The sequence below is a fragment of the Chelonia mydas genome, chromosome 25 (genome assembly GCF_015237465.2).
Source record: "Chelonia mydas isolate rCheMyd1 chromosome 25, rCheMyd1.pri.v2, whole genome shotgun sequence".
Lineage (NCBI taxonomy): Eukaryota > Metazoa > Chordata > Testudines > Cheloniidae > Chelonia > Chelonia mydas.
In genome coordinates this window covers 11,952,335-11,964,809 of record NC_057858.1, presented here as the reverse complement: position 1 = coordinate 11,964,809, position 12,475 = coordinate 11,952,335, and the positions used below count along the sequence as shown (strand labels likewise).

The 12,475-nt window shown below is 51.3% G+C and overlaps 1 protein-coding gene across 1 annotated transcript in view; it reads right to left on the bottom strand.

Annotated features, from left to right (window-relative positions):
- LOC102942493 (ephrin-A2) overlaps positions 1 to 12,475 on the bottom strand; it is a 203,347-nt gene that overhangs the window by 10,170 nt on the left and 180,702 nt on the right. Inside the window, exon 4 of the mRNA XM_043535704.1 lies at positions 1,365 to 1,430. Within this exon, the coding sequence (XP_043391639.1) occupies positions 1,365 to 1,430 (66 nt within the window). The remainder of the gene's footprint in view (positions 1 to 1,364; positions 1,431 to 12,475) is intronic.

Genomic DNA, 12,475 nt, shown 5'->3' with positions numbered 1-12,475 from the left:
CCTCATTTGGAACTCAGCGGCAAACGTCCATCTTGCAGGTTATGTGCCTGGCATGAATCGAGGTACCACGCAGCCTCCTGCAGGCTTTGGCGGGGCTGGTGTGCTGGGAATTCAGGTGCCATTCAGCTGGTAGAGGAGCTCCTGCGGGAGCGTTCTTCCTACACAAAAATCCTGGCAAAAGGGTGACATCAGTGCGCCTTCAAAGCTGTGACAATAGCCAGGGTTTTAATCTACTGCATCCGAGTGACCCGTGGGCACAAGGTCGATATATGGGGATGGCTTTATTCTCGCCAGCACCTTCAAATGTTTTTAAGGCTGCCCTGAGGACCTGTGGGGATTTTTTTACATTGCAAATGAAACCAGGAAGAGCAAACGAATGAGGAGCAAAGCACCCATCGCACCTACACAGTGCCAAGCTCCAGTCTCTAAGGTGCCACAAGTACTCCTTTTCTTTTTACCACTGAAATCAGCACTGATTTACATCAGAGGAGGATCTGGCCCAGGAAGGCAGGATCAGGAGCTTTCCCCACGCATCAGAATGGCGGGGAGGTTTATCAGACCCTTCTCAGGATCCTCTGAAGTATTTTCTGAGTGTGTTTCTGTGCTGGTACAAGGGGCCAGATCAACATCTCCACACTGCAGGAAGAGACAGGGCTCCAGTGCAATGAAAATGACAGGGATTCTTTTCTCGAGGGTGCTGGACACAGACCCATCATGCGGTCCCCTCTACCTCTCTAGCTCCCACCTCGGCTGCCCAATGTTACCACACAGGGGGTCGCCCAAGTCCTGGCGTGGATCATGCACCCCGCAAAGGGACAGCCCCCTACAGTATTCAAAGAGCATGGGCAGAACAAAAGAGTTTACAAAGCAGGGACTGGAGGAGCCAACGATGAATTGGGGTGAAGTGGGGCAGAGCCAGAACGTTTGGGGCTGGGTCAGAACTTGCGCAAAGTTTAAGGCTGTTTAGATCTGAGCGCTTGGCTCAGTTCCGTCTCTAGCATGGGGTTTTGCCAAATCTCTTTTTCCCTTCGTTTAAGCCATTGTACTTGAAGGGAAATTTAATTAGTAAAATCTCCACCCCCCCAGCGCTCCACGCTGGGCAAACTCAAAAGATCACTGACTGGCAGATTCCCACCCTGCTCCTAGCCTGGTCGGGGAAATACCATGAATAAACTCACAGCTGCTCAGAGCTTGCATTTCGCCCTAGCCACATGGAACGGGAAGCTTGGCAGACTCCGTGCCCGGTTCTATGTCGAGAACCCGTGGGTTCTAAGCTCTGTACGACGAGTTCTCCCCTCCTGCATACACAGCTTCCCAGCTCCCAACGCCCACATGGGAGCAGGCAACACACTTGAGCTACTTACTCGTTGGTCGAACATAAACCTTCAGCTTTAAGCAGGGCCTGTCCACCATGTTAAGGGGAGGAGCAGCTGGAAGAAACACAAAGGAGAGAGAGAGAAAACACAGTGGTGTTAGAAGAGGAGCGTGATATCCCGTCCCGTTTGCCTTAACAAAGACCAGCACAGTGCTACCTATTAAATCAGCAGCATCTCTCACTGCAGCTCCCCCGGCTTGCGGCGGACGGAACATAACCCAGTTTATTGATGACAATATAGGCCAGAAGGGCACCTAACTCCCTTAGTCACTTTTGCAACTCCCAACCATCATTCCCAGAGGCACAACTCAGGGTCAGGGCCATGCTGAACTGGGTGTGTGACTAACACATATAAGACAGAGCCTCTGCTCCAAAGATCTTTAAATCCTAAGCAGACGAGTGACAAATGAGGGGTGTGGGTGGAGGAGGGAGATGGTCAGGCAGGTGCGATTTTTATAGACATACGTGTCATTGCAATTTTTAAACGACTGAGGGCTAGTGCCCCCCACCTGCCCCTCAAGCCAGTGTTGATCGGCGGATTTCTTAGAGGCTTCGCACCAGAGCTGGGCGTGGGAGAGGTATCTGCAGAGGGCAGTAGCCTGAAGGATCACTGATCTATTTCTAACCCCTCCTGAATTGGCCTATAATTAGCAGTTCCAGCTAAGCACACAGATTTTCCTTCTGTGGCACCTGCTGAGCTGTTGCTATTGCTTTGTACCACAGCTGGGAGGTGGGGAATCCATACTCTCCTGGGGCCTCTCAGCGGACCCTTTTCTGTTCAGTCTTTGGCAATCAGGTCGCTACGTCCGTATCCAAGCAGGACAGCAATGTTCTCCCTGTCTCCGGTGCTGCTGGAGTCCCCAGGACAGAGCTTCCGTGCCAGCAGCTGGGGGGGGGTGGGGGAGGGCCGTGCAAGGCTCGGGCGAGCAGCTCAGGCCAGCCCCACACACGGGGGGCTGGGGGGGGACGGACCTCAGGCTAGCTCCACATGGTGTCCCATTTTCCCTTTTGGGAAATACGGTCACCCAAGCATGGCTTAGAGCACGGCCCACTTCCCTCACCCAGCCCCATTAACACGGCTCAGCCCAGACCTCAAAAAGACTGGCGCTGAGGTCTCTGAATGCCAGCGATCCACCCTTTTCCAGCCCTGGCCTCTCTGCTGCGGGGGCCCTGTACTCCTTTGTGTGCCGGTTTTTGCGAGGTGGACAGCTGGGAAATGGGCTGAGGCACCCATCAGACATGGGGTCTTGGCAACTGGGATTCAGGAGGCCTGAACCTGCCACCAATTCCCCTGTGTGATTTTGGGCAAATCACTCAATCTCCCTAAATTCCTCATTTGTCAAGTGGGAGTAAGCGTCTTTCCTTTCCCCAACCCCTTGTTGGTTTGGACTGCAAGCTCTCCTGGGCAGGTGCTGTCCCTCATTGTGTGTCTCTGCAGCACCTAGCACGACAAGGCCATGATCAGAGCTGGGATCTCTAGGGCCGGGATGTTTTTCAAATATCCGGCAGTTTACAGACTATCCAGGGACGTTGCTCATGATCTGAGGTTCTCGGCACTATACAAAACAGGGTGCAACTTTCCTTTAAAACTGCCACTTGCAAAGCGACTGCAAAGGGCGTGTGTGTAAGAAATGCCTTTTCTGTGGCTTTTTACTGAGTGGAGGAGGACATCTGGGTTCTCCTATTTCCGTTCTCCCAGCAAAGGAACTTGCCCTCAAAAGGCAACGAATTAAAAACTGATGAAGTCAAATACTTTATTTGTTCTACCCAATGCCTAATCAGCCAGTGGAACTCATTGCCACATGATATTATGGAGGCTTAGCGGGATTCCAAGGGGGATTTGACATTTATACGGATCATAAAAACATCCACAATTATATTGCATAGCCTGAACATGTAAAATGGGACACAAACCCTCATGCTCAGAGGATGGATCAACAACTGACTCACTGGGGCAGCTTGTCCCATTATGGGATTTCTTGCACCTTGCTCTGGTACTACTGGAGACAGGTCAGAGGGCTCAGACAGACTGACCGCTGGGTGCTCTGGTAGGTTAGTCCCTGTGTCCCTGACATGCCTTTTGTGCATGCAGCAGTGAAATCTTTCAGTGAGTTTAATTTTTGACTTGATCTTTTTTAGGCTTGGTGTCATCACAGCAGCTGTCGTGTCTGCAGCTCCAGAGAGGTTCCAGGCAGTAGAAAGTAACACTTCACAGAAGCGCGGTCCGGTTTCCCTTGTGCTTTCCTGGCTCTAACCTTTTTGGCTCTCAAGTCGCTGAGATAATGGGGCTTCCTACCGAGCTTCCATATGGGTTGGAATCCAGGGCTATAAAAGGGGAGACAAGCTAGTCTGGGAGACAGAATGCACACCCAGCCATCTCTGCTTGACCTCCAGCTGTTCCCAGCTCCCTTTAAGGAGCTTAAAAGTTTGAAGGCATCAATTGCATTATTGAAGTGATCCCGGCCACTTAAACCGCCTCTTTGATCAACACTTAACTGGTGTCAAAAGTTGCCCGACCCCGGGCTGTGCCTTTCTGCCGCACTGTCCCTGGATACATGTTCTAACTGCAAAAAAATGTCTGCCAAGCCAGATTTCATGCTTGTTACAGACTCCTTCAATCCGAAGGAAGGGAAGGGGGGTTGGGGGGGGGGGTTGTGTGTGAAACCCCTGCTGCGGGAGAACTGCAGGCGCAGTGGATACAGGGGGCACCTCAAAGCCTCGTTGAAGTTGGTCTGAGTGGCTACTGAAGGGGAACAGTTTGCAATTAAAAGGGTGCCATGTGAAAAGCATGGGGGTGGGGGGAGAAGAGATTAGGTTGGGGAGGGGGCTAAGCCAGAGTGACGGGCAGAGGGAGTGTGTTGGGGGGAGGGGCAGAATCGAACACGGTAAGGGGGGGTTTTAGCTCGCTCTGAAACTGATCCTCTCTGACAGCCCCGACCCCAAGCTGTGCTGATGAGAAAAGCCTGCTGTCCCCCCCCCGCCTCGGGGTCATCTCAAATAAATGTTAAAGCAGCTTGAGCCATTGATTGTGAGCATGTTCACCAGGGGGACAGGGCCCTTGAGTGTGGACATTCCTCCCACCAGCACCAGGGCTGTCCTCTCTGCACCTGGCCCACACCCTACATACTATGCCAGCAAAACCAAGCAGTGTTTTTTCCATGGGAGAGGGAGACTCCCCCAGGAAGGGTATTGTGCTCCATTAGGAATTGAACCCCTCTGTTTCCCAGGTCCAGTCACAAGCAGGAAGGGAACTGTTTGCATAACACACAGCCAGAGACATGAGCCTTGTAATCCACTCCTCCGATCATTTTCACTGCTCTTCTCTGAGCACTTTGTCAATAACTTTCTGGAGCCCAGAAACATAAGAGTGGCCACATGGGTCAGACCAAAGGTCCATCTAGCCCAGTGTCCTGTCTTCCGACAGTGGCCAATGCCAGGTGCCCCAGAGGGAATGAACAGAATAGGGAATCATCAAGTGATCCATCCCCTGTCGCCCATTCCCAGGTTCTGGCAAACAGAGGCTAGAGACACCATCCCTGTCCATCCTGGCTAATAGCCATTGATGGACCTATCCACCATGAATTTAACTAGTTCTTTTTTGAACCTGTTAGTATCTTGGCCTTCACAACATCCTCTGGCAAGGAGTTCCACAGGTTGACTGTGCATTGTGTGAAGAAAACAAACACCGTCCCAAGCGGGATCGCATTAATACCATGGGACTAACTGAAGATGATGTTTTTATGTATGTCTCTATCTACATTCACCACAGCATCTAAACGCTTCTTAAACATTGATCAGTTCATCCCTGAAAGGGAGAGAAGTGCTATTATCCCCATTTGACAGCTGGGGAACAGAGACACAAGTGACTTGCCCAAGGTCACGCTGGGAGTCTGTGGCCCAGCTAGGATGCGGTCTTGCATCCCAGTCCAGTGTCTTAACCACAAAACCAGCCTTGGATTCTTTTGCAGCCATATCCCACTGCGACCTCCTACTAACCTGCTCTCAGTTCTCCTCTTCACTGCTTCCCCAGTTCCGCTCTGCCTTCAGCTCCATGTGTCAGGAATTCATTTTTCTCTGATGCATTTTCCCAAGCTACATCTCATTTGGTCATTGCCTGGCCATATTCCTAATCACTCAGTGTCCCTTTGCACTTCATTGTTCTCTGTCCTCATCAGCATTTCATGGATTCAGAGATTCCAAAGCCAGAAGGGACAACTGTGATCACATAGTCTGACCTCCTGTATAACACAGGCCATGGGACTTCCCGGAATTAGTTCCTCTGAACTAGAGCAGAGCTTTTTTGGGGTGGGGGTGGGGTGGGGGGGCTAATCTTGATTTTAAAATGGCCAGTGATGGAGAATCCACCCCAGTGCTTGGTACGTTGTTCCAATGGTTAATTACTCCCACTGTTAGAGATTTGCAACGTATTTCCAGTCTGAATCCGTTCAACTTCCGGCCAGTGGATCTTAGATCTTTGTCTGCTAGACTGACGAGCCCCCTCTATTATCACATAGTTTCCCCCCCATGTAGGTACCTATCAACTGTGATCAAGTCACCCCTTAACCTTCTTTCTGTTAAGCTTTCAGAGTAACAGCCGTGTTAGTCTGTATTCGCAAAAATAAAAGGAGTACTTGTGGCACCTTAGAGACTAACCAATTTATTTGAGCTGTAGCTCACGAAAGCTTATGCTCAAATAAATTGGTTAGTCTCTAAGGTGCCACAAGTCCTCCTTTTATCTCTGTTAAGCGAAATAGATTGAGACAAGGCAGGTTTTCTAACCCACTAATCTTTCTCCTGGCTCTTCTCTGAGCCCTCTCCAATGTACCACCTCCCTTCTGGAAGTGTGGGACCAGAACTGGATACAGAAGTTGCTTCAGGATCAAACTCCTCCCAATTTACTGCCACCCCCGGGTTTCACAGCAGCATAGTCACGCCCTCTCTTTGAGATCAGGAATGAAGAGGCACGAAAGGATCAGCCCTAAAGGGGCAGGTGGATTTTTTGGGAAGGGCACCTGCGTTAGGGAATGAGATCCATGCAACTGACTTCACACAGGGCATTGAATGGCCCCATCCAATGGGAACAACCTGTGGTTACTGCCAACGTGGGCAGGATGTAAACAAGTGGCCTCCAGCGTAACGGTCTCTCCACGCCTTCCCCCCCTCTCCCCAAACTCCCCGGAGCAGGCAGCCCTCCCTTCCCCTTTAGAAACTGGCTCCCATCCAGCTAACCCTGGATTCCTTTTCTCTGGACCTTGGGAAAAGGAAGCAGAGAAACTCTAGGATCTGAATGAATGGCCAGAGCACAGAATGACATGCCACACAGGCCTGAAAGCAGCAGCGTCTTAAACACAGACCTGGGATCCAGGAACCCCTGGATTCTAACCCTACCTCTGTCACCGGCTTCCAATCTGCAGCTGAGTCGCTCCCCAAGCTTCCCCCTACTGTGAGGGCTCCTTGGCTAGCCCTGTACACATGAGGAGCGATATTACGTCAGCACTGCCCCCAGGTCTACGATACCAACCTGGAGAGGGCAGGAGGCAGCTGACTCTGTGATGCATTTTCAGCCCCTAACGAATGCCATTTCTCCCTCTCCACGTTATACCCACAGGCTCCCCCCACAAGCCCCCCTGCCAAGCCACCGCGGCCTCCCCAAGAGCTCAGCTAACGACGTGCGTGTGTGCTTTCAGTGCCCCGTGGGGACGCAGCAACGCCTTGAGCCCTTCCCCGGTCGCCTCCTCCGTGCCAGGGGAGGGAGCTGGCATCGAGACAGGCAGGAAATGACCAACGTTTCTCCATTGTGTGGGCTCGACAAAGCCGGGAGCCAGCGCTGCGCGTTTCACGCCGAGGGGAGAGGAACAAGCGGCTGCCAGGAACAAAATAATCAGAGCCCACAGAAAAAGGTGAGAGGTCTGTGTGGGTGCTTGGCCCTGCTGAGTCGCTGATGCACAATGTCACCTGGGCCTGGGGGAGGGGATGAAACACGCAGACCCCGGGTAGAGCCAAGCAGCCCAGTTCACAGGGGCAGGAGCTCCCCTCCATCTTCCCCACTTCCTCCCAACCCAGAGATTGGGAACTCCAGGGAGGTGCCCGAAAGGGGGCTCCCCTTAAGGGCCTGAGGAGTCAAATATTTTGAAGGCTTTAGCTCTGCCTACAGCCCATCCAACTGCCCCAAGGTGCAGCCTGGGATATGCTTGTCCCACTTCCTCCTGGCACATGGGGATGGAAGTCGCCCCACCCCCACCCCCACCCCAGTCCCTCAGAATTACCGCCTCCCCCACACCCCAGAGAAGTCTGTGCAGGATGTTGTTACTCAGGGTATAGGAGTGGATCAAAGAATCAAGGCAGCAACAATTGAAACAGAGTTGAGTGAGGACCGGACAGCCCCCCTGCCCTCCCCAATCCCAGACAGGAGCATTTCAGGGGAGGGCAGCCCCCAAAACGCAGGTTAGTCAAATGCCCCACAGAGATCTTGGGGCAGGGTGGGAACGAAAGGCCCCTCTGCTAACAAGGGATTAAGAGAACATTAGAAGGTAGGTGTATTTGGGGCGTGGTTTGCTCATCACTCCCTGAACCAGGGCTCAAGGGGCAGAGCTGAGACCCTGAAAATGCAGCTACCAGAGCGGCTCTGCAATGCCAGCAAGGAGAGACACTTGAGTGTCAAGCTCTTCTTTGTTTGCTCTGGGAAAGGAAGGAGCCACGCTGGCTCCCATACAGCCTGGAGGGCAGCTTAGCCTGAGGTTGCAATGCGATCTAATACCTAGGAAACAGCAGCCAGCTCCTTAGGGCCAGGAACCCTGAGGAAACTCCATTTGCTTGAGGAAAAGCAGGAGTAGATTCATAGGCCCCAAAAACCTACCCAATTTCCAGAGAGAAGGCAGGACTGTTCATGGGAGACCATCTACCTACAAATTCTAAATAGCCACCCCTATAAAGCTAGAGGCCCTGTGCAAAGGCTATTATATAGGGAGGAAGCAGGGGGTGGAGTCATGCCTCAGACCACACCCACTCCCAGGGAAGCTATAAAAAGCTGGCTCTAGGTACAACCAGGCTTCTGCTGCTGGGTGGGGCTGTGGGCTGTAGTGATTAGGCAGGTATTAAGGGCTGTAGAGGAAGAGACATGAAACACTTCTCTGCTGGGGCCCTAAGGAAGTCTAGATGAATGTGGTTTGCTGGTTAAAGCTTTATTTCCAGGCTGAATTTGGTTAGCTTCAACTTCCAGCCACTGGATCTTCACCCTGTGGCTGCTAGGTTGAAGAATCCTGCACTATCAAATATTTGTTCCCCAGGTTTGTACTAACAGACTGTGATCAAGTCACCCCTTAACCTTCTCTTTGTTAAGCTAAATAGACTGAGCTCCTGGAGTCTCTTGCTATAAGACAGGTTTTCTAATCCTTTACTCATTTTCATGGCTCTTCTCTGAATCTCCTCTGATTTATGAACAGCCTCCTGGAATTGTGAACACTGGAATGGGCTATGGTATTTTGGCAGCAGTTGTCCTAGTGCCAAATACAGAAGTAAAATAACCTCTCTCCGCCTCCCCAGATTTCTGTTTGTATGTCCAAGGATCACATTAGCTCTTTTGGCCAGCACTGCACTGGCAGTTTATGTTCAGCTGATTATCCACCACAATACTGAAATCTTTTTGAGTCACTGCCTCCCAGGATAGAGTTCCCCATTCTCTAAGTATGGCCTATGTCTTTTTGTTCCTAGAGGTGTACATTTACACATACTAAAACACACCCTGTTTGCTTGAGCCCAGCTTACCAAGCCATGCACATCACTCTGCAGCAGTGACCTGTCCTCCTCCTCATTTATCACCCCCCAATTTTTGTGTCCCCTGCAGTGGAAGGGAGGCTGGTGATGTGTGAATGTTGTGGTGATGGAAAAACTTAATCAGTCTGCATTTTTGCAAAGTATCCCGCTTAGAGCAGAGAGTGTGGGTCTGGCTGGGCCAACATGAATCCCTTTGCCCCCTTGTGTGACATGACCAAAGCCAGCTGTTGCCAGTACCTTTCAATATTGTTCAGTGGCCTGTGCGGTGACACTGATAATTTACAATGACACTTATTAACAATAGGAGAGTTCTCGTCATTCCCTCCCAGCCCTTCCGGCGCCTCTAGCAGGGAGGGGCTTCCCTTTAGGAGGTGAGAGAACTCGACCCCTGCAATGACTCCTTGGGGGCTTCATGCTGTTGTCTGTTACGAGTGGCGGTCTGTGCGCCCTTCCCCCTTAACAGAGAAAACGAAGATAAAAGCACCTAATAAAAATAATACTCATTGGGAGAGATAAAATGCGTAATTGCAATAATTATCTTGGCAAAACTCCCCTCTCCAAATGGAAAATGGAAATTTTTTATGTGCATTTTAAAAAGAACTTATTTATTTTTTAATTAAAAAGGGAAGGGGAAAATTATTCTCAATAAAGTTTAATTTAAAAGTTAAAGCAGATGGACCTAGGAGGTGTGATTCTTCCAACTGCTAATCTTAATGGGCCTCTCATGTCCCACCCCCTGCATACACACAATCCTCTCCTCTCCAAATGGGGGCGGGGGAGACATACACACCCCTCTCCAGATGGATCCCCCCATGTCCTTCTAGGTGGAGACACGCACAGGCCTCTCCAGGGCACATAACCACACCCCTCTCCTCTCCAAAGAAATTCCCCTGCCCCAACTTTGATGAGGAAAATACCTCCAAGTGCCCCTCCCTGTTTGCAAGGGTGAACTAACATGGGCTTGGCAGCTACCCTGCAGATGCCAGCTGTTAGGGAGGGGACCTGACAACCCTGGCTGAACATCCCAAGCGTTGCACTCTTCGGGATGTGCCACCGGCCGCAGCTGCCCCTCCACATCTCGCTCACGCTGCAGTAGCCCATCTCTGGCAGGGGCAATCCCCAGCGTTCCTGCCCTCTGAGCTCTTTGCTGGCTGCCCACAAAGTGCTGGGTTGATTTTCATTTCTCCCCAGTGGCTCTGAAAGCTCTTAATAGCACAGGCCCCGCTCCAGCTCTCCTCCTCCTGCTCCATGTACTCAAGGCAATCCACACGCACGTACACCCTGACCCCGACTGCCAGGGCGTTTTGCCAGGGACCGGGCCTTGGCTGCGAAGGGCTGAGGTTCTGGATCCGCCCCCCGCCATCCTGTCTCTGGGCCTGGGGCTGATCTCGATCAGCCCAGTATAATTCAGAAGCGACTCGACTGACTGATCTAAACTTGCGGTTGGTGAGCTCAGAACTGGGCCCTCTGCCCACCTCCCTCGCTTTAGAGGAACTGCTCAAAATCATTACTACCCCTTAGTGGTTTCCATTGTTCAGCACCAGACACGCAGCCCCATCTTAATTCCCTTCCCTTGTTATGTCTTGCCAGGCACGCTCTCCATTCGAGCCACAATATAATTTTATGAGCAGTATCTTATTGCAGACATGACCATGCTCCCAGCCTGTTGTAGGGCTGGCTAGCTGGGGTGGGAAGCTCTGTGGCACAAGGACTGGTTTACCGGTTGTGTCTTGTGTGCATTGGGCATGCTTGCTGGGGCCTTGATAACTATGAATTAATAAATAGCATGTTCATCAGTAACCTGATGGGGAGAGGGAGCATTGTTTATAAGTGTTAATGGTTATCATTTAACATCTGTTACAATACTGCCTAGAAGTCAGCTCGGTTGGGCCCCATTACGCGAGGCGCTGTAGATACTTATAGTCAATGGCTGTCCCACTATCTTTCACTCAACTGTTCAACAATCCTGAGTCGGGCTCCTCAAAATCACAAGACTGGTTTAAAAATCATAAGTTTTTTTTTTTAAAGGTTGGGTTCCTTTCTATTTGTCCTCTGGATTTTATTGCCTTCAAGGCATCACGTTTTCAAGCGTTCGTCTGGAGTCATGACAGTTAGACACATACTTCTGTTGTAAAGGGGAAGCTGAGATTCTCACATGACTCCAGGAGCTGAAGCTTTAAGAAAACCCCCAAATTACTGCAAGACTTGGTGACCCGATGACTCTGTCCCAAAGAGTTTATAGTCTGAAAGACAAGACATGCCAGGTGGAGGAGACAAATGAACGGTAATGAGTGTGCAGATCCACCACTCTGTCCACACAACCTGGGGATCTGCCCACTCAGACACACCCATGAACATACTCAGAATATACACAGTGCCACTGAGGGCACGTCTACACTGCAATCAGAGGTGACTGCTGCACACGTAGGTAAAGCCAAGCTAGCTTTGATCTAGCTAGCTTCCTAAAAGCAATGGCCAAGCTGTGGCCACACGGGCGACAATATGAGCTAGCCACCTGAGTATAAGCCCAGCCCACAATGCTGGGTATGTACTCAAGCTGCAGGCTAACTAGATCAAAGCCAACTCGGGTGTTTCTACACATGCCACAATCACACCTCCCTACTGCAGTGCAGACGTACCCTGACAGTCCTGTCCAGCCATCTTCTCTGCCCCCTGGTTCTGTTCTTCCCTTTGGATCTCCTCTCATGCTAGTCCAGGTTCTGGTGCTCTCTTGTCTGATTCTCATCACTCACTTCACATCCATTATTACTGTAGTACAGGAGGACCTACAGGCCCCAGGTGAAATCAGGACAGAAGGGAAATGGAGGTACCAAGAGGCCAAGTGATGTGCCCAAGTCACCCAGCAGGTCAGTGGCAGAGCTGGGAATAGATCCAACTAGTTCATTCCTCCGCTGCTGCCCCCTGCCAGGGGGTGTCAGCTAAGAGGCATCGCAAGATGCTGTGGAGCCTCAAAAACCAGAGAAGGAAGGTCCAGGCGGGAGCCACATGCTGGTAGGTGGCAGGATGCATGGAGGGGGGCGGGGTCCCAGATGGAGTGTCCATAGCCTGCCCCAGCTGCATGGATAATCTCTGTTTGCTTAGAGTCCCACTATTGAATTCTGGGACTCGTGACCGTCTCTTTGATATGCAGCCTGAACTCCAATCCTGCATCCAAACTGAAATCGCGGACCGAGGGAAGGAGTAAAAGACCCTTCAGACTGAACTTAGCCCTTATTTACACTGGGAATTTGCCCTTGTCACAACCATCGGTAGCCAGCCTCTGGCATAGCAGCATCAGTGCAAACCTCAAGTGCAGACAGGCTGGGG